General features: G+C 44.6%; 1 protein-coding gene across 2 annotated transcripts in view; it reads left to right on the top strand.

The window, feature by feature from the left end:
* LOC137915365 (alpha-actinin-4-like) overlaps positions 1-20,459 on the top strand; it is a 50,307-nt gene extending 29,848 nt beyond the window's left edge. Inside the window, exons 2-22 of one of the 2 annotated variants that reach the window (XM_068758702.1) lie at positions 1,041-1,155; positions 2,332-2,451; positions 4,158-4,244; positions 5,090-5,177; positions 6,082-6,160; positions 6,315-6,396; positions 8,580-8,665; positions 9,389-9,481; positions 9,787-9,912; positions 10,099-10,203; positions 11,340-11,487; positions 11,609-11,759; positions 11,861-11,969; positions 12,172-12,312; positions 12,521-12,703; positions 13,134-13,268; positions 13,864-14,043; positions 14,240-14,386; positions 16,536-16,616; positions 17,996-18,154; positions 18,416-20,459. In XM_068758702.1, the coding sequence (XP_068614803.1) occupies positions 1,041-1,155; positions 2,332-2,451; positions 4,158-4,244; positions 5,090-5,177; positions 6,082-6,160; positions 6,315-6,396; positions 8,580-8,665; positions 9,389-9,481; positions 9,787-9,912; positions 10,099-10,203; positions 11,340-11,487; positions 11,609-11,759; positions 11,861-11,969; positions 12,172-12,312; positions 12,521-12,703; positions 13,134-13,268; positions 13,864-14,043; positions 14,240-14,386; positions 16,536-16,616; positions 17,996-18,154; positions 18,416-18,574 (2,574 nt within the window). In that variant the 3' untranslated portion in view covers positions 18,575-20,459. Of the gene's footprint in view, positions 1-1,040; positions 1,156-2,331; positions 2,452-4,157; positions 4,245-5,089; positions 5,178-6,081; positions 6,161-6,314; positions 6,397-8,579; positions 8,666-9,388; positions 9,482-9,786; positions 9,913-10,098; positions 10,204-11,339; positions 11,488-11,608; positions 11,760-11,860; positions 11,970-12,171; positions 12,313-12,520; positions 12,704-13,133; positions 13,269-13,863; positions 14,044-14,239; positions 14,387-16,535; positions 16,617-17,373; positions 17,440-17,995; positions 18,155-18,415 lie in introns of both variants that reach the window. The other variant, XM_068758703.1, reaches the window with a different exon arrangement.
* Positions 20,460-22,085: the final 1,626 nt, after the last annotated feature.

Here is a 22,085-nt window from a genome sequence, read left to right on the forward strand (position 1 = left end):
GGGGGGGGGTTACATGGGGCTGAAGGGTGCCATTATTCATGAGGCTCAATGGGTGCTTTGTGCCGGTGGCGACAGTGGGGAGGGGGCAGGGCAGCGAGCAAAACCCCGTCATAATGTTGTTGAACGCACAGGAGACGTGGAGAAGGTGAAGCGGTGAGAGAGATGAAATGATACTCCCTCCCTTTACCTCCTCTTTCTTTCCCTCTCACCTTCACATAATGAGGATTCCTTCCTTGGTGCCAATCCCATTGGTCAGTCTGAAAGTCAAGTTTGTAGCAGTTTGTTCGACCAGCGACGTGGGTGAAGCGTCTTGCCTAAGGACACAACGACAGTGTACACATGTGCCTGAGCCGGGGATCGAACCGCCAACCTCTCGATCATAGGACGACCCTCTCAACCACTGCGCCACCGTCGCCCCATGTCGTGACTGTCCGCATGTCGAAGCGTCCTTGGGCAAGGCACTGAACTAGACATTTCTCTGCCTGGCAGCAGTCGACCACTGGATTGTGTGTTTGAATTTCAAGTGCTAGATGAGTGCAGTCAATTTACCATTAGCATCTGGTTGTTTCAGTTTTCATTGCGTTGAGGTCTAAATCGTGGATCCAGAGGCGGGATTTATTCATTTATTCAATGCAGGTTAAAATCATTTCAAAGATGGTGAATAGAGGATTTGAAAAATGATACGTAGTTGCTGCTGAATGGTGAACACGCCTGTTTGCAGTTCCACCTGAAGGGAACATGGTTTGATGCATCGTTTTATCAGCAGCAACAGATTGTTTTTGTGACGATGTTTCAATTGTTCTTTGAGATCCCTCCTAATTTCTGAGGTAATGATATTGTATAAAAACCTCTGTCGTTGTGTTTCTTCCTGTCTTGTCAAGGCGGCCCACCGACCTCCCTTCCTGTTCATGGAGTTTTGTTTTCATTTATTCTAACCTCAAAGCTGTTTATTCTCAGACAAACTGGAAGACCATGGCCCACAGGCTCTAAATATTCACCCCCCCCCCCCCCCCCCCCCCCATCTCTCTTCTCTCATGCAGACGTTCACAGCGTGGTGTAACTCCCACCTGAGGAAGTCCGGGACACAGATTGAAAATATTGATGAGGACTTCAGGGATGGGCTCAAACTCATGCTTCTGCTGGAGGTCATCGCAGGTAACTCACCTGCACAAGTCAGAAAACAAATAGTCTCATTGGGATTACACCAACTCACCCAAATCAGTAAACAAATAGTCTCATTGGGATTACACCAACTCATCAAGTCAGGAAACAAATAGTCTCATTGGGATTACACCAACTCACCCAAATCAGTAACAAATAGTCTCATTGGGATTACACTGACTCACCCAAATCAGTCAACAAATAGTCTCATTGGGATTACACCGACTCACCCAAATCAGTCAACAAATAGTCTCATTGGGATTACACCGACTCACCCAAATCAGTAAACAAATAGTCTCATTGGGATTACACCGACTCACCCAAATCAGTAAACAAATAGTCTCATTGGGATTACACCAACTCACCCAAATCAGTCAACAAATAGTCTCATTGGGATTACACCGACTCACCCAAATCAGTAAACAAATAGTCTCATTGGGATTACACCAACTCACCCAAATCAGTCAACAAATAGTCTCATTGGGATTACACCGACTCACCCAAATCAGTAAACAAATAGTCTCATTGGGATTACACCAACTCACCCAAATCAGTCAACAAATAGTCTCATTGGGATTACACCGACTCACCCAAATCAGTAAACAAATAGTCTCATTGGGATTACACCGACTCACCCAAATCAGTAAACAAATAGTCTCATTGGGATTACACCAACTCACCCAAATCAGTCAACAAATAGTCTCATTGGGATTACACCGACTCACCCAAATCAGTAAACAAATAGTCTCATTGGGATTACACCAACTCACCCAAATCAGTCAACAAATAGTCTCATTGGGATTACACCGACTCACCCAAATCAGTAAACAAATAGTCTCATTGGGATTACACCGACTCACCCAAATCAGTAAACAAATAGTCGCATTTTTCTCCGCTGCTCTGCTGTGGATCAAAGTGTGAAACATTTGTACATAATAAAGGTGAACTGTTTCTTTATCCATTCTGGAAAGCGGTTCCCAACCTCCAACTTCAGCCTTTAACTTGGATCTTTAATCTGTTGTTGGCAAATTAAGTTTTATCAAGACATCCATCCTGTTGAATGATTGGTTGCATTCTGTGTGGCGTTCCTGCTGCGACTCACGGATTGTCACTGCAACTAACAAACTCACTCGATTGTGTGTGTGTGTGTGTGTGTGTGTGTGTTCTCAGGTGAACGGTTACCCAAACCTGAGCGAGGCAAGATGAGGGTCCACAAGGTCAGCAATGTGAACAAAGCCCTGGACTTCATCACCGGCAAGGGGGTCAGACTGGTCGGTATTGGAGCAGAAGGTAAATATTTAAAGCCCCCCCCCCCCCCCCTCCCAAGATGTCTTGAACCTCCAACGATGAGCTGGTCCTATGTTTCCGTCGGGTAGTTCCAGCCCACGTTAGTTTTGAGTAGAACCGTAGAAACTGGGGGTTTGTGATTATGAATGACGGCTTGAAAACCTTCATCACGTTGAGAGGAACTTTAACGTGGCTGTCGGACTTAACACATCATGTTGTGAACTTTGGATGCATGAATCACCGACGAGGGCTGAGATGACGTTCAAGAAAACGGTTTCACCAAAGCACAATAAAACTAGGCCAACCCACTCCAACAAACGTTGTACGTGTGAGCACAGGGATATATGGAAATGCTTTTGGATTGTAAATGTTTGTATTTGTGTTTAGAAGGCGCTGTTAGCCTCAGCGGACTCCTGTCCATGTGAAGGAGCTCGGTCACCAGGGAGGAACTCGGAATCGAGCTTCTGCCCCTCCATATCGAGAGGAGGTGGCTGGGGGCATCTGTTTTGGATGCCCCCTGGACGCTTCCCTGGGGAGTTGTTCCGGGCCTGTCCCGCCGTGAGGAGGCCTCGGGGGAAGACCCAGGACACTATGTCTCTCGGTTGGCCTGGGAACGCCTCGGGATCCTCCCAGAATAGCTTGGGGGGGGGGGGGGGGGAATCCCTGCTGAGACTGTTGCCTCCGCGACCCGCCCGGATAAGCGGTGGAAGACGGACGGATGGATGTTTTACCTTAGTTTAATGACTAACTGGACTCTAACCCATTCAGGTGCATTTAGTGGACCTGCTTTTCCCATGAAGTCTAGCAGAGTAAATGTACTGGAGTCAAATGTAAAGAGATTAAGCGGTGAGATGCAACTCTCTGCTCCATCCTGATGATCGAGGACAAGTTCTATATCCTGTTCTGTGTTTGATCTCCAGGGACTTTGTGCAGTAAATTCAAATCCAGGATTGACGAGGCAACACTTCTAAATCACAGAGCAGAACATTTTCTAGCTTTCATTCAAAGTCAGCACAGTAACTTATTTTAAAGTAACCTACAGCTCCTTTTGCACGAATTGAGCAGAATAGAAACTGACACTCTCGGACACATCAACTTGGAGCTGGATGAAGTTAGAATGACGGCAGTGTAGAAGAAATTCACAGGTGGCAGCTGATGGTGACGCGCGAGAAGGTGAAGCAGGCAAAGAATGACAAGATTGAACTATGAGTGGAATCCGACCCACTCGACTTGAATTACCACCCATCAGTGCACAGCCCTGCTCTGTTCTCGATGGTCTTGTGTTCAGTAACCTGTGCAATGCTAACATAATGATGATGACTGCACTAACCAGGCTTTAAATATTTCCACAGTGCGAAATTCATTTGTTTTGTGCTGTCAGACGAAGTTCTGATGCCTAGAATAGAAATGCAGAACAAAATCTTATTTTAGAGTTCAGTGTGTGAAGTCCAGTCAACGCATTGTGTTGACACTGAATTAACGTGCCCTTTTCAAATGATTAAAGCTGCTTCTGCCATAGTGGCTTTAACTAATACCTTGCAGTCACCAACCCTATTTTATATCTGCCAACATTACATCCATTTTATAAAAGAAATCAATCAATTAGTCCGGCTGTGGGATTTATGATCAACAGTGAATCTAAATGCAACCAAAAAAATGCAGTGATTACTTGAGGATGCTTCATTAAAAAAATGTTTTTTCCTGCTCAGAAATTGTGGATGGAAACTGCAAGATGACCCTTGGAATGATCTGGACCATCATCCTCCGCTTTGCCATCCAGGACATCTCTGTAGAAGGTACAGATAAATAACATCATCATCATCATCATCATCATCATCATCGGCTGCTGGCCTTTCAGTATTAATTAGCCAAACAAGTCATGCAGGATTTTCTGGAGTTGATACAAACATGTGCAAGGCGCAGATGCAATGGAGGGGAGTAGAGTGGAAGTAACATGTCTCTTAGCACAAAGACGAGGAGCTCCGGATGGACCCCGACAGAGATGAGTTTTAGTCTTCCTGTTGGATTACTAAAAATGGATCAGATGTTAAACAGCTGTAATAGCTAAATGTCTTCGTATGCTTATGTTATGACACAAACGGGTACATTTTTTTGTTGTTTTTACAACAACCTGAAAATGACATTAAATAAAACCTTTCAGTCTAGGTCTGCCAGTCATAAGAGACTGACGTATTGATACATTTTACTGGTTAAATGAATGAACAAATGAACAAGGTTACAGGTTTCAAAGTGACAACTTTAAGAGAATCACTTTTCAATAAGAAACGTTCCTAAGGACGCCTCACTCAGGCCAGTGTATCCTGTAAACCTGCAGCCAACCGTTCTCCGTGTGCTTGTTTTATAGATGTTGAGGATCGTTACTCACAGTTAGAGTGTGATGACTGGAACAGCCAATAAAAACTCTGTTGAATCATCTCGGGCAGGACTGGGTCACTCGAATGGCTCATTTATTTTAGTCCTCATATTAGAGTCTAATGTGTTTTGGACGTTTGGTTAGTCACATGATGTCAACAAAGACAGTTGTATTTTGGCTCAATCCCTTTTAGCACCCTTTTCTCTGCCGCTCCTCTCTTCGGTTTCTTCACGCGACTTCTCCTTTAATTTCCCCCCCTCGTTGCAGAGACCTCTGCGAAGGAGGGTCTTCTCTTGTGGTGCCAGAGGAAGACCGCTCCTTACAAGAATGTCAATGTGCAGAACTTCCACATGAGGTAACGCACACATTTCAAGGATTTTGTTTTAAAGGCCATTGATGTTATTCTCTTGGTGAAAGTTGACAGTCAATATGTTGTGCCAGTTTATCAAACATTTGTAAAGTGCAATGAAGAAAGAAAATCTCATTAACTCAAAGATAAATCTTTTTTGGGACCAAAATAAATCCCTTCCTGTTAACGTCAGACATTTAATCACAACTTCAAGAAGGATAATGATTCTGTTGGAATTCGGCTCTTGACCTTGAAATGGTAAATTCTGAGAGAGTTGTCCCACGAGAACCTAAACATTGTGCTGAAAGCGCAACATTTTTACACAGTCAAGCTGATTAATGCAGGAGGAGGCCTCAGTCCTGGCCATAATTTCAAATGCTCCTGAAAGTCAGTACTGTGCTGTAATTGTGTAGAAGGGGCGCCCCCTGTTGGTGAAACTGGAGCAGCGTTCTCCTTCCCTTCACGTCAAAAGCCTTGTCGTGTTTCCTAGCTGTCGACGTTGAAAGTATGCATCATGTGCAACACTTTTTTTTAATTTTCTTTTTTAGTAATTTGCTATTCCAGCCCTAAAAAGATTTTTGAGCATCAGAGTGTTTTGTCAAACTGACGTCCTCAAAGAAAGTAACACCTGTGATTGTGATTTTATTGCGACCTCCTGATGCTCATATGTAACTGAAGCTCCGCTGAAAGTCGGTTTCATTCAGTGGTATGTTTTTCTTTTTTGTTAAAGTTGCTCCACTTTAAACTTATTAAACATTAAACTGAAATAACAAGCTTAACCTCTAAGCCATGCAGGTTTTGTGAATGCCATCTGAGGGTGATGACAGGAGCAGATGGAGCCGAACCGTGAGTGGTATGTTGCAGCCCCCCCCCCCCCCTGAGTTAAACACACCTTCTGTCTGTCAAACAGCTGGAAGGACGGCCTCGCCTTCAACGCGCTGATCCACAGACACAGACCTGATCTCATCGACTACGACAGCCTCAGAAAGGTTCCCGTTCATTTCACAGTCATGTCTTAATGCTTCTATAAGAGAAGCAGTTGGTACAAATAACCAGTAAAAAAAAAACCCTACACACATTAAACTTGCTAATGAGGAAAAGCTAATTTAGCCTAATTAGCACGTATTCTGACTGATTGTTTAGGATGACCCAGTGAACAATCTGAACAATGCCTTTGAGGTGGCTGAGAAGCACCTGGATATCCCAAAGATGTTGGACGCAGAAGGTAGGTCATGCTTGTGAATGAGGGCGTGTCCTCTATATGGACACGCCATATAGAGGACTATATTCATACCAGTGTTTAATAATTGAATGTAACCTACACAACAGGGTGTTTAAAAAAATATATTTACAAGTTATTTTGTAATTACGTTATTCTCGTGTACATTCAATAAACACTCCAGAATTTCTTAAACAAGTAAGATTCAATGCATAAATATGTTGTCCTGTCTGTAAATGACAGTAAAACGTGTGTCAGGCCGTCACTGACTGAACAATAACATGATCTCAGCGTGATGATCACCTCACTGCTGATGTATAGAGGACCAAAACCGCCACAATTCAAAAGAAATATAAATGGGGGAAAAAAGTAAGAAAATATATAGGAAAATAAAAATAAAAAAACAAGATTTGAAAATTAAAAATATATGTGGAAACAAACTATTGCTACAACCTCGAGGGTTATCGGATGTTGCTGATAGTTTGCCGAGTCCCTGAGTTTACAGGCACAACACTATATTCAAGTTGGTCATCCATCGCTGGAGCGCTCCATGCAAGCCGCGGAGACTTGCTTGTTGTTGTTGATCAACCAATAGGCGAACGGTTCAACCAAGACACCTTGTTACTAACAAGGTGCTGCTTCCTGTCCAGCATGGCCACCTGCTAAACCAAGGATGATACATTTGTTGGGACACAAATGCGTACACAGTACATGTACACACACATGCTAGTGGTGTGCAGTAAATATTTTCACCACAGTGGTGTTGTGAGGTAAATACTGTTGGCAAGACAAACACCAGACCTTAATAGCAGATCTAGCTTTGCACAGTTTGAGAATGCAGTATTAGTACCATGAGTATAGTATTGAGGGATATTTTTGTACTTGATTCAAACACGGGCCTTTTCAGAGTCTTATTTCACATCCAACCTCATTCAGATCCTGTTTGCTTTTATGCACCGCAGAAGAAAGGCAAGAGTCATACCGAAAGAAGGCAGTTGGCTTATGCAATTATCTATTATTGATTGGAACTCTCATGCTAAATTATTAGTACTGGGAAAAGATGCGTTCAGAGTTTTCAACAGTCCAGGATTAAAGAACAGTCTCTGCCAAAGTTCCGGGTTTCCTGGTAAATTGAGTTGGAGAGAAAGTTCTGTTTGTTACATCGAGGGGCATAAGTGACCGACCCAGGAAGCTGCGTTACCCGACCGTTGGCTCGATTGGAATCCAATCCTGCAACACTTCTCTGGAAGTGTCAGACTTGAAGCTTGAAGCATCGTTTCGGAGGAAACCTTTGAAGGTTCTTCCATTATTGATTTCCTGAAATACTCTTGTCTACTGCTACCTGTTCTCCCATCACTTTTTTCTCCCCTCCTTCCCCTCCTTGTTACCCCCCCCCCCCCCCCTTACCGCTCTGTTGCTCCTGCATGCCTCTCAGAAGAAGACGCTGTGTTTCTTGGTTTCTTGTTTTGCTCGCCTTCCTTTAATTCATTTTCTGGCCCATTCAGAACTTGTTTATGTGCGTCTGCAGTCTCAAGAGAGGGTGTGTGTGTGTGTGTGTGTGTTGCTGATCAACTATATGACCCAAATAGATCTGACAACATGCTGCTTCTGCCCTCTTTCTCGGCTTTGAATTAATTCCATAGAATCAGTAACTCTGTATTTTTAAACAAGCTGTTCAGTCGTTCAGACTCGATTCTCCTGCATCGTTAAAGTTCATCTTAATACTGTTCATGCCCAGAATATCTTGATTTATTAACTCAAATAATAAGTGAACTTTTCCACACTGAACAAATGAATACCTTTATGTGGTGAAGACGAATGATTCACGTCGCCTCATCATTCATCATCGCTTGCTTTTTCAATTAGCCTTCGGCTCTAAGGCGGTACAGCAGCTGAGAAAAGCTGAAACAACTGTTTGTTTTTTGCCATCTAATAACAGCCAATGAGAAAATAACATGTTTGTGAATTGGTTAATTAGTTCATTGACATGTTGTCCTCAGGTCTCATTAACCCTGTTATGTCTGGTCACTTTTTACAATAGTTTTGTACACGGCTGTCTTCGGGGCAGTCCTTGCAGGAGGAGGACAGGAACTTTATATTTCCAGGCCCCTGACATCGTTCGTTCCTGCTAAATGAAACTGTTCTTCTCTCCGTGTTCACCTCTCGCTGTCCTGCCGGGTGATGCGTAGACATCGTGGGAACGATGAGGCCGGACGAGAAGGCCATAATGACCTACGTATCCAGCTTCTACCACGCCTTCTCTGGAGCGCAGAAGGTGAGCGCGGCCTGCCCCAGACTCGCATTCACGCCTCACCTGAGCAACAAAAACAACATTTGGGCTTCCATGATTTTAACTCTTTACTTCATGGAGAAGGAAAATGAATTGAAATCATAGCGTGACGCTGCTTTTGAACTGAGGAGCGGCTTAACCATTTATGATAGCAGGATTGTACGTGGATGCTTGTTGTGTAGCGTATCAGCCTGTGATGGTCTGTGTACTGTGTTTGCTATTCCAGTGGTTCAGTAGTGTAATGTCCTAAAGACCTACTGACGCGGACTGCAGCGCGACGACAACCTGTAACTAGATTCTCACTGACTCCTGAGTTGTGACCGGAGACGCATGGAGCTTCAAAACGCACTCATTCATTTTGACACATGGAACTAACCATCGGCAGCTGGAGCATGTCTTTCTTGATTTAGTCAAATCCAACCTTTATTTGACTTTGAGCTTTTGTCTTTTTGCACTATTTTAAATGTGTGCCTGATTTAGTGTTTGGTGTTATTCCTGTTCACTGCCTGTGTGTGTGCAGCGTGTTCACACAAAAGGTGCTACCGTAAGAGTCCTCATAAGAGCTTGGCGACTTCAACTTATCTTTAAATTTGCAAGTGAACGTTCTCACTAAGCTTTGAATACACAGAGTGGGCTTTGACTTGATGACGCACTTTACGCTTCTTAGCAGTTGCTCTGAGCAGGACTCACCGTTCTCTCTCCTGATAGGCCGAGACAGCTGCAAATCGTATCTGCAAAGTACTGGCGGTCAACCAGGAGAATGAGCAGATGATGGAAGACTATGAGAAACTGGCCAGTAACGTGAGTTCAAGGATGCACGCCTGGACTGATTAGAACTGTTTAGACCTTCTGATGTTCCACATTCATTTACCAGACTTCATTCATCACCACATATATACACATTATCTCTGTGTATATATATCGTTGTTTTTGGAGAGATTTTGTTTTCCGTTTTATGTCCCTAAGTGTGCCTTAAGCCGTGGGCCTTCACACGATTTTGTTATGTTAGCTTAATGACAATAAAAACTCTTGAATCTTGAATTATCACTGAGAGCGTGTCTGATCAGGTTCAAGCTGCGTTTTGTCGTCTTCTTTTCTGCCTCCAGCTGCTGGAGTGGATCCGTTGCACCATCCCGTGGCTGGAGACTCGTACTCAAGAGAAGACCGTTAACGATATGCAGACAAAACAGGAGGACTTCCGGGATTACCGCACTGTCGACAAGCCTCCCAAGGTCCAGACACACCTCTGAAAAGCATTCTGCTTCTAATATGTGCAAATGAATATTCATATATTTTACCAACTTGATCTACTTGAAAATCCATTTTTCAGTGCATTAAGTGTTTTTCATAAGGGAAGACACAATTATTTCTTTTTTGAGTACCGGTATGTAACTTGTGAGCTGACTTTCCATTCTTAGGTCCAAGAGAAGTGTCAGCTGGAGATCAGCTTCAACACTTTGCAGACTAAGCTGAGACTCAGCAACCGACCTGCCTTTATGCCGTCGGAGGGACGCATGGTGTCCGTAAGTATACAGGCATAATTTATATCCAGATTAAAAACACACAACGCTTCCAGAACCTGTGTCTGGGCACAATTAAATGTTATGCTTATTTGTAACCTTCCTCCTCTACATATTCCAAGAACACGAATGTGCTGATTTTGATGGGAGGATTTCTGAAGCATGAATTATAACACATTTTCAGACAGTTCTTCATTTACTGAACTGTAACCTGGTAGTTTCAGCCAGACTTCTAAAAAACAGAATTAGATGCAGACACCTGATGGAAAAATATTTTCTAATTTAAATACATTAAAATATTGTTGTAAAACGGGATCTCAGATCACTTTTATAAACGTTATCAAGTTTAAAGCATTTAAAGTACAGTATATTATACAAGGCAGTCATTATACAGTCAACGAAAAAAACCCCGGATCAGCAAGTTCAAGTTCTCCGTGTTAAGTTTCATACTACAGTGGAACCTCGGGAGAGGAGCTGAGGCGACCCGAAGACGGAGTCTAATCGAGCCGGTTCAGTTTGAGTAGATCTGAGGAGAAAGACTGCAAATCTTTTGCTTTCATGTGCGTGTTTTTTTTATATTTATTCTTTTGAGCGCTTTTCTTGATCCAAATAAAGGCAGCAGTAAGACGCCCGGCAAAGGAAAGAGGAAAGCAGCGAGAACGACTATTGAATTGAAGAAATAGTCGGCAAATATGAAAACAGCGTCCGTGTCTCAGATCTTGCTGCAGTACGGGATGGAGAAATCAGCAATTTAGACTTTTCTTTCGAAAACTGAGCTAAAGAGAAGAAATAAAACCCAGAAGGGCAGTCACCCAGACATTTCCTGGAGGACTCCCTTTCAAAGGAACAACCCTTCCCCCTTCCTTCTGTCCCTCCCCCACCCTCCCGACACAGCAGCCTAAACAGGATGTAAATGATTCAGAATTGTGTTAAATTAACTTTTATTATGCTTTAGCTTCTTGAGTTATTTACACTTTTATGTTGTTTAGATAAACATAGTTACATATTAATATAACTGTAGGCATTTATCTGCTGCGTAGGAACGGATTCATCTAGTTTACATTTCTATCTTATGGGAAATAGTTTTGGTTTTCGAACAGTATTATAGAACTAATTATTATATCAATAATTGTTCTAAGGATATTAATGGAGCCTGGCACACTCTGGAAGGAGCAGAAAAAGGCTATGAAGAGTGGATCCTCAGCGAGATCAGACGTCTGGAGAGATTGGAACACCTGGCAGAGAAGTTCCACCAGAAGGCTGCGATCCATGAAGGCTGGTCCAACGGTACGTAAATGTTTCTTTCACGGTGAGAGAGAAATTTAAACTTATTTGATCCTCGTTGTGAGACTGACGCCTTGAATCTGCTGAAAGGTCAAGTGAATGAATGAATTCTGTGTGTTTACAGGCAAGGAGGCCATGTTGACCCAGAAAGACTACGAGACCTCCAGCCTGTCGGAAGTCAGGGCTCTGATACGCAAACACGAGGCCTTCGAGAGCGACCTGGCCGCTCATCAGGACAGAGTGGAGCAGATTGCTACCATCGCACAGGAGCTCAAGTAAAGAAAAGCGACGCTCTGCTATAAGAAGACCTCCACAGAGGAAAGCCCTTTATTACTGGCTCTTTTAAACCCCTTCCTCTTCTGCTCTGTTTCTCTAGTGAGCTGGAATACTACGACTCTGCCAGTGTCAATGCTCGCTGTAAGAATATCTGTGACCAGTGGGACGTCCTGGGATTGTTCACCCAGGGTCGCAAAGAGAACCTGGAGGTAGCCCTTAGTCTGTAGCTTCAGCTGCGTGTGTCGGTCTGTAGAAGACGTGTTGCTAAAGTAATGCACGTCTCATTGAGCAGTCCAGTTGTCTGTCACACCGAGCAGACTGGGCTGTATCTGAAGTCCCGGTTTCACCCCGATGTTCTGTGGACCGCGGCCCCGAGAGCCCCGTGCAAATTAAACCCGTGTCTTTCAACAGAGGACTGAGGAGCAGCTCAAGACGATTGATGAACTTTACCTTGAGTTTGCAAAGAGAGCAGCCCCCTTCAATAACTGGATGGAGGGAGCGATGGAGGATCTGCAGGACATGTTCATCGTCCACAACGTTGATGAGATCCAGGTGGGCGAGACGTTGAACGGAATGAGGATGCGTCCCAAATAAGTGGCACTTATCACGTTAATCATCAAAACAAACGCACCCTAAAATATTATTGAGGTCCAGAAACCTGACGACACAGCACAGCTGGTAGCTCGCTTGAAAGATTGTGTTCCAGTTCTTGTATGGAGGTAAAACCCAACATGTATTTGTATTTTTTTACTTTCCTCAGGGTCTGATTACAGCCCATGATCAGTTCAAGTCCACTCTGGATGAGGCTAACAAGGAACGAGAGGCCATCCAGTCCATTCAGGCTGAGGTGCAGAAGACCGCCCAAAACAATGGCATCAAGCTGAGTGGCGCGAACCCCTACACCACCATCACGTCTGAGAGCATCGATGACAAGTGGTCAAAGGTTGGGCGCTTGTGCTGTCTAACCACCAGAGGATTCTTTTCCTTCTTATTCCTGACTGTCCTGTGACTAAACTGAATTGCTCCATTGAGTTCGTGCAGCCTTTGCTTGATGCCAGGAAATCACACAGCTCTCGTTGAACTTTGCGTAACGCTAATCCTGCAGATTAGTGAGCCAACGATGGTGGCGCGTACCTGACACAGGCCTGCTTTTCCACTCAAGCATTTAGTGAAGTGATTAAAAGGGAATCCTTGTTTTTCATTGGGAGGTTTTTCTTTTTTGTGCTCGCTGATCAGATTAGATTCTGTCGTCGGACAAAGCGAACGCCTTTATATACGGCGTCTGGATGGCCTACTTTTTTTATCCAGCTGTTGCTTTGTGTGTGTCGGCACAGCCGCAGGTGTTATCGTTTCTCCACGTGTCTGTTTCGCAGGCTGCTGAATTGGTGCCTCTGCGTGACAAAGCCCTGCAGGGTGAGCTGGACAAGCAGAACTCCAACGACTCGCTAAGAGCCAAGTTTGCGACCCAGGCCAACACAGTCGGTGCTTACATACAGGCCAAGATGGAGGTAACGGATTAGCCCGCGTTCCCTGTTGTATTTAAGCGTCTCATCTTTGCACAGCTGTCACAGCCTTTCAAGCCAACATTGTGAAAATGTGAGCTCATGAGACAGATTTAACAGGATTGCAGCGGTTTGAAACGGCACAAATGTGCTTCCAGGTCGTCATTTTAAAAAGCTTGCATATTTGTGACAGAAAAAAAAAAGAAATCACAGTTTCTTTTTGTCTCATAGTACACGCAATTACTTCAGTCGAAAGTTGATACAAATATTCCAAGAGGAGTACGGTGTGTTTTACAGTCACAGCAAAGTATCCTCATTATTACTGATTAATAATGACTCGGCATTTCTGGCAGGTTTAGACCCAACATCCTTGAAGCAGTTTAAGCACTTTATTTTCAGGCACTTGAACTTGTCCCCGTGAGCATCGAGACGGCAGCGCTTTTCTGTTTTCTGTTCATCTCAGGCAGAAACCATCCCGTTTCACTCGAGTTAAACAAAGGGGACTGTGGGAAGCGTTATTCCCACAGCTGCTTTCCCGAAATGACTCATTTACATTCGTAGGCGTGGCTGCATGGTTAATACTGTCTGTCTGTGCTTGTAGGAAATTGGCAGGATATCTATTGAAATGAACGGCACTCTGGAGGACCAGCTCACCAACTTGAAAGAGTACCAGGAGAGCATCATGTCTTACTCTCCTGAAATGAAGAAAGTCGAGGGATCCCACCAGCTCATCCAGGAAGCTCTCATCTTTGACAACAAATACACTTCCTACACAATGGAGGTAACACACACTCCCTAACCAACCTGATTGTTTGTGCAGAGTCATGCACGCTCAATAATCCTTAGTTACAGCCAAAACTTTTGTCTGTTCTAAGACGGTGTGCAACAACATTCCTCCTCTGTTTCCCCCCATTTCTAATGCTGTGTCCTTTACGTTCGCCCTTTTTTGTGTGCTTTTTTCTCCTCCGTCCCGACAGCACCTCCGTGTGGGCTGGGAGCAGCTGCTGACCACCATTGCCAGAACCATCAATGAGATTGAGAACCAGATCCTGACGCGTGACGCTAAGGGCATCAGCCAGGAGCAGCTCTACGAGTACCGCGCCTCCTTCAACCACTTTGACAAGGTCAGGGGCCGGAGCTCTGGGGTCACAGCTTATTGACCGCCAGTATTGGTTGCTCAACTTATTAGGAGCTTCAGTACTTGAGTTGGTTGCTAAGCAGAATTATATTTGCTTTTGTCGGTGTAGTTACAAAACCTGAACAAAAATCAGCTAAGAAAAACACAACCAAATTCTATCCATACAATACTTTTAGTCAGGAGCAGAAAAACTGACCCTAATATACTGCTTAACAATACATAGAGCAGTAAATATACGTATTATAGTTATCGGGCGATGCTTGCTTATTACTTAATTATTAAATGGAGTCTTGTTTCCTGACAAACATCATCAGTCAACAAACTGATTTTGTTTTTTATTAATACTAATATAAACAGCAGTGCTAATATTAATAGTTGGACATGCTGGCGCTGTTTCTAATGTTTTCTGTTGGTATGTACAGATGTGGTTTCTATTATTAGTGAATGAATGTTTAGAGCGAGCAGCCAAGCATGCGGGTTTCACCCTGATGTTCTACACAGGGGAGCGCGTGACCGGCTGTACAGGAACTAGCGATGGATGGATGGCTTCTAGGTTAGCCTGCAATTTGGCTGTACTTTTCACAGATGCAGAAAAGGCGTGGTTGTTATTTGGGGGGGGTCTCTGGAAAGAGGATGGAATGTTACCTTTGTTGTGGATCTGTTCTAGGTCGTGCTTTGCCTTTTGTGCATCGTTTCATCTTTTCCTGATTTCCACTCCGATCAGAATATTTATTTCATCTCTTTGTAAATAGCAGTCAGAACATTTTCTTTAGTGTTGGCATATGTCAGCATCCATGTTTGATCTGATCACTACGTTCACACTGCAGGGCTTAATGCTCAATTCGGCTTTTTTTTGCGCGTTGGTTCATATTTGGAATTAAATGGACGTAAAGGTGGCACGGGTGTGGCGCTTCTTAAACTGTTGTCCAACCGGAGCAGTGCGTTTACAGCCCATTATTTTTAAGAAGAAGATTAAAAAGGCAGAGAGCCCAGCTTTTTAGCCATGGCGTCTTGTGGGGCAGTAGCAGCAACGTCTCTACAAAGAAACGCGTGGCTGCGGAGTCGCACAATATGTATGTGTGTAACGCATCAGTGACGTGTAGGTCGGATAAATGCGACCTGGCTGTTCAGACTGGGGCGGATTTGGGTCACGTCAGCCTGCAGTGTGAGCGTAGTGTAGGAGCCCGTGAACCTCACCCTGTCACCATCACTCTGCATCTCACTCCAGGGTGTGTTTGTGATTCTGATTCTGACACGGCGATGCATGAACACGCCCAAGGACATCCAACTGTGTGTTCAGTCAGCAGCGTCTGGGCTAGCTGGGCTAGCTGGGCTAGCATCTTGTGTTCACCAAGAACCTTTTATTATCTCACACACCTTAATACGGCCGACATCCCAAACACATGGATGAAGACAAATCGACACAAGCATATGAAACGATGCTAAAAGGCTGAATGTGGCGCAGTAGAGCAGAGTAATGCCTCGACATACGAGCCTTCCAGGATACGAGCCATCCACAATATTTTGCTTTGAGATGCGTAGATGCTGACTCGAGACGCTATCGTCTCTCGACGGTAAAACTCATAATGAAACCACATTTTATGTTACAGTAATACTTTATATCTTATTTTTCATTGTGTGTGTGTAAAAAAAGTTATTTCTATTGTTATTAGCATTGATTTGAGTGTTTTTAGGTGGCCGGAATGGATTCATCTTTTTTTTTTAACTTATTTTATATGGGAAGATATTTATTTGAAATACCAGCGAGTTGCATTCCGAGCTCGGTCCTGGAACGCATTATACTCGTATGTCAGGGTATTTCTGTATTGATATTACCCCTACACCATGTTATTAATCAGAAAGGTTCATTTTTCCTATGCATTTTAATGCATTCTCATAAATAACACGATGCGTTGCCTCTTATAGACGCATGAAAAATGTTCATGTTTTTAATGGTTTGTCATTTGGTAGCTTTTGTAAATTGATGTTGTCTAAATCCCCATGAATGTCTGTCTGTCCCCACTTCCCCCACGTCGTCATCGTGCATGCTGCGGATCACGCCCGCCACCATCCTTGTGTTATTGGTTCATCCTCATGACATGGCACTTTGTCATTGGGTGTTTGGCCAATCTCAGGACCACAGCGGTGCCCTGATGGCCGAGGAGTTCAAAGCCTGTTTGATCAGTCTGGGCCACGATGTGGAGAACGACAAGCAGGTAGGAGCTCCGGGATAGGATGAAGGGAAAGAGGAGGGGCTTGTCAGGTCTCTGAGCAGGAGAGCAGAGCGGCGAGCACGGCCAGCATGGTCAGCTCATCAAAGCGAGCTGCAGTCTGAATGCCCTACATTAGCATCGAGAACTTCCTCTATGGCCTGATCAATTAAGGTGTGTTGTGTGTCGTGTGTTGTGTGTTGTGTGGAGACAACACAGCTGGATTGTAGGTTTCTAAATTTCAGATGAAGAAAGATGTTGCCGTGTTAATTAATTTACACCTTTTAAAATGAGCAACCAACCAAAACAGAAATGTTTCGTTGGAAATGGATGCCTCTGACTCCATTCTGCTGTCAGACTATGTGTAATGGAAGCTGTGCTCAGCCAGCGCTCCTGCTCAGAGGCTCCTGACTCGCTCCGGATCAGCCGGGGTCCAGTCCATCAGCAGGGAGATGTTGTCTCTGTCTGTCCACTGGGGGTCGCTGTTTCTTTGTGCTTCCTCTCCCTCTGAGCAGACCACTCAGGGTTTACTTTGCTCCCAAACTTTGTCTAACTCTTTTTGCTCCTTTTTTCTCTCATTATCTTTTTGTCACTTCCCAAAACATTACTCACCGTTCTATTTCTGTTCCTCTGCTTTGACTCTCTACAACTTTACCATCTCTCCTCATCCTCGACTCATCACTCTTCCTCATTTCTGCCACTTGCACCTACCTTGAATCTGCCTCCGTCGACCCCCCCCCCCCCCCCCCCTCCCCCCCAACAGAAGCGATCAGGACAGATGGTCTCGGATGATTTCCGAGCTCTCCTCATTTCCACTGGAAACAGCCTGGTACTGCTGCTAGCATGACGCACGGCGCACGACGCACGCTCAGGGTGTCCACAGAGATCCTGATTGAGTTCCTATTCAAAGACCTCCCTCATTTGCAGAAGAAGAGCTTTGATATTGTTTTATTTTAATATTTACAATTTTAAACTGATTCAGCTGTACTTTTTTAAGCAAGATAAATGTTACTTTTGTAGCATGTTCACCTGTAGGCACCCTGGTCTACCCCCATCCTGTAGGCACCCTGCTGTCTCCCTGATCTACCCCCATCCTGTAGGCACCCTGCTGTCTCCTGGATGTGCTTCTGTTTCGGCCCCCGCCCTCATTTATTTGTGCCCCCCATTGACATTAACTAGCGATCATGTTACGTGTGTTTGGGCTCATGTCAGAAGGGTGGAAATATAAAGCATTGGGGCGGCGGCTGCACCTTTTCACCTTGCTTTTCTGGCAGCGTCTGCATCGTGGTGGTCCCGATGCTTTACACACTCGCCTTCACACCTGTGTGTCCGAGTGGGAGCTGCCGCCTGTCCCGGATTAAGCTGTCTTTTTGCTCGGTTGCCAGGGCGAGGCAGAGTTTGCTCGCATCATGGGCATCGTGGACCCCAACTGCAGCCAGGCCGTCACCTTCCAGGCCTTCATTGACTTCATGTCGAGGGAAACAACTGATACCGACACGGCAGACCAGGTCATCGCCTCCTTCAAGATCCTGGCCGGTGATAAGGTGTGTGTGTGTGTGAGCAACAGGTGCATCATTCAATGATTTTTAACTGAATTTGTAATATAAAATAACAAACTTCTTATATTAGAGTTATATTACATCCTAATTGCATGAAGGTGCACGTTTTTTGCATGTTCTTAGTTTATGCAGATGACATCATTTAACACCTTGAAAAACATTTAATGATAATCTATAACCGGATCCCTGTTAAGGGATGTTCGTAGTCGCACGGCGATCTCTGAACCAAACTCCATTTTGTACCAGAGCTTCATCACGGCTGAGGAGCTGAGGAGGGAGCTTCCCCCGGACCAGGCCGAGTACTGCATCGCCCGCATGGCGCCGTACGCTGGGCCGGACGCTGTCCCCGGAGCCCTCGACTACATGTCCTTCTCCACCGCCCTGTATGGAGAGAGCGACCTGTAGAGGGGGGGGGCAGCAGACGAGGAGGAGGACTGCACAGGCGAGAGAGGGGGGGAGGTAGAGAGATCTTCTGTGTGCAGAGGGGATGTCAGGAATCGAGCTTTTGGAAAGATGCGAGGTGCCCCTGCTTGTTTAAGTTTAGAAATCATCAGAATTTGTTTTAAGAATGAGCTTGTTGATCGAACTGTAGTTAGCTTTGGCTTCTGCTGAATGTTTTCCAGCTCGTGTTCTAAATGGATTGAAAGCTTTGGTCTGAGCAGGCGTATCCAGGGCCAGCTGTGGCGTGGGTCCTTAGCTTCACCCTCTTTGCCTTTGTGGGGTCAGATGGGGGAGGGGTTTATGACCGGGGGGGACACAAGCTAATCTGATACTTATGCTAATTTGTTTATTTTATAATGTTTTTTCTTTCCTCTTCTTGCCGGGGGGAGGGGGGGTTGACGAGGCTACTGGTGAGGTTTATGTATTAGATCCTATAGAGATATGTGCTGGGGGGTCTTAAGAGGATAAATTCCACATTTACCCGTAATTGCCGATTTGCTGGATAAGGTGACCGTCTAACCTCCGTTCTGTTCCTCCTCCTGCCTTTGTTCATTTTCTCTTTTTAATTTTCCGATGCAGTCGGGTGGGTGGTTGGGGGGGAACGATGGACTCAGCGCTGTATATACTTATTTTTGTCAGTGCGATGAATGACACATGGTCCCGGTAGTAGAGAAATCATGATCACAGGCTTTCCAATGTGGCAAAGTAGAGTGACGATTATTTAAAAAAAGAAATTCTAATAAAATGGGGGGAAAACAACAACAAAAACAGACATTGGAAAAGAAAAGCCAGTGACGGTGACACAAAGAGGGCAGTTCCACCAGCGGATAGGTTTGAGCTTCCAGAAGTCTTTTCAGGGTTTGCTTGTTTTTTGTTCTTTTGAACCAGCGGGAAATAATCATGGAGAAAACGATTTGTAGCTGCCAAGCGGGGACGCGTTTGCCTAATGGCCATGACAAAAACAAAGTTATCCACACATATTTGCTTCTGTGAAACTATAACTCCAACTAGGGGTCGGTGTCTTGGTGCTCAAAACTATATATGATGGGTAAAGCAGAAGTAATGAAAGGTAGATCAGAGATTGCGTACACGCGTGCAGGAATGCGTACGTGTTGTCATGTCTGCATCTGATTGGCTAAATGGAGGTTATCACACTTCCTGGGCTTTAAGGGTAATATGCACTTGACGGATACTAATGTGACTTTTCGCAAATATTGTGTAAGTAATAAAATAAATGTGCCTACTGGTTGCGACAGCCCTGTCCCCCTCTTACTTTCTCCCTGCCTCACCTTCTCCCCCACTTCTCTCCCCCACCCTTCCACTCCATCCGCCCTTTGTCTCTGAAAAAAGGGAAAGAAAATGTACTGCAAGGAGGGAGAGTCAAGATCGGCGAGGGGTCTTTCCGTTAACGTTCCATTAGGTGCAAAACAAATAAATATAATCAAATTGTTAGTTCAAATCTATGCAATCATGATGTGTTCATAATCTGAATTCTTGGAAATATTTGGGGTTGTGTGCATCGATCAGGCCCTTTCTGTGAAAGCTCCTGTTTAAAACCGATTTGTCTAATGTTTGGGTGAGTGTTAGGGGGAGAGGAGCGGGAGACCAAGGGAGGGACATGCAGGGACGGAACTGAGGAGAACAGACTTGGACCAAAAGCTTATTTCTCTTTTTTTCTGTTCTATTTTCCCTGTGAAGTTGGAGAGAAGAGAACTCTGGAATTGTGATTTTCTCTTTTTTGTACTCTTTAATATCAAACCTTATCTGCTGTACTGGAAACTGCAACGCCTTCTGTCTGTAATAAGTGAGTTTCACAAAGCACACATAAAGGTTTCCTTACAAAACAGTCCTTTGTTGTCTTTCATTTCTCTTTGTATGAGCACATTGCTTAGCGTTCATATGTTAATGAGGCCCGAGCGCCTATCCTAGGCGTAAGGGGCGGGGCTATTGCTTTTGCAACGCAGAAGACGACAAGTTGACGAGCCCAGCTCGTCAACCCTCGGCATTCAACTTTGCCATGCTGTTAAAGACGACAAACACACTCACGCACACGCACACACACACACCGACACTCAACAGCACACACGCACACACACACACACACACCCCGACACTAAACAACACACACACACACACACACAGGCATCCACAAACACGAGTTGTCGCACACATGCCGGTTGAAAAGTTCGGTGACACCCAGGCTGCATTTTTTATGCTGCCGCCGTGGCAATGGCCAAAATGTCAGGAACGGCACATCAGCTTTAAAAACATACCAACTTAGGTCTTTCTGGTGCAATTCGCAGGGGGCTGACTGGGTAGAGATGGAGAATCAGAGTTGCAATTCTACCTCATTACAAGCATTGCTTTATGCCTCCTTGGAAAATAATAAACCCAAGGTCAAAAGCCTTGTGGTTTCCCATTCAGTTAAGATTTGGCATCAAATTAGGAGACATTTTAATTGGCAGGAGATCTCAACATTGACCCCGATCACACATAATCATGAGTTTGGTCCAGAACTCAGTAAGGTCTCATTTCATCGATGGAGCGCCAAAGGGATAAATTCCATGCAGGACTTGTATGTTAGTGGAAAATTCGCAACCTTTGAGCAATTGAGAGAAAAGTACAAAATTGAAAATATGGACTTTTTCAAGTGTTTACAAATTCGTAGCTTTGTTAAAGCAAAATTCTCTGGTTTCCCCTCTCGGCCCCCTGACTCCGAGATGAACACTGTACTCTCAAAAGACCCGCTGAAAAAAGGTTCAATTTCTAAAATACGTCACGAAATATCAGACAAGGAATACATGCCTTCACTTGATCATCTAAAGGAGGCCTGGCAACAGGGTATCGGGATAAACATCACTGCCTCTCAATGGACTGCAGCTCAGGTCAACGTCCACTCATCTTCAGTTTGTGCTCGGCATGGACTTCTGCAGTTCAAAGTTTTGCACAGACTACACCTCTCTAAAGTGCGGCTCTCCAAAATGTTTCCAGGGGTGAACACTGCTTGTGACCGGTGTGGCCGAGAGCAGGCCACACTGGCTCATACGTTCTGGAAGTGTCCTGACATAATGCCTTATTGGGCCAAGATATTTAACATGTTGTCGAACATTTGTCAGACACAACTACAGCCTGATCCTGTGTTGGCATTGTTTGGAGTTCCCTCGGCCTTGACTGGTCTCTCAAACAGGCAAAAAACGGTTGTTAAATTTGTTACAGTGTTGTCTAGGAGATTGATCCTATTAAACTGGAAACAAAAAAAACCTCCGTCCTACTTAAATCTCTTAAATGATGTAATGAAGCACGTTCAATTGGAGAAGATTAAATTCGAACTGAAACGGAGGGTAGATGACTTTTATTTGACGTGGGATGCGTTTTTGGAGTACTTCAGCAAAAATAAACAGAAATAAACATACAAATGCATAGATATGACTAGCTTGACCCCCCCCCTCACTCCTCCCACCCACCCCCCCTTTTC

The sequence above is a fragment of the Brachionichthys hirsutus genome, unplaced genomic scaffold (assembly GCF_040956055.1).
Source record: "Brachionichthys hirsutus isolate HB-005 unplaced genomic scaffold, CSIRO-AGI_Bhir_v1 contig_1018, whole genome shotgun sequence".
NCBI lineage: Eukaryota > Metazoa > Chordata > Actinopteri > Lophiiformes > Brachionichthyidae > Brachionichthys > Brachionichthys hirsutus.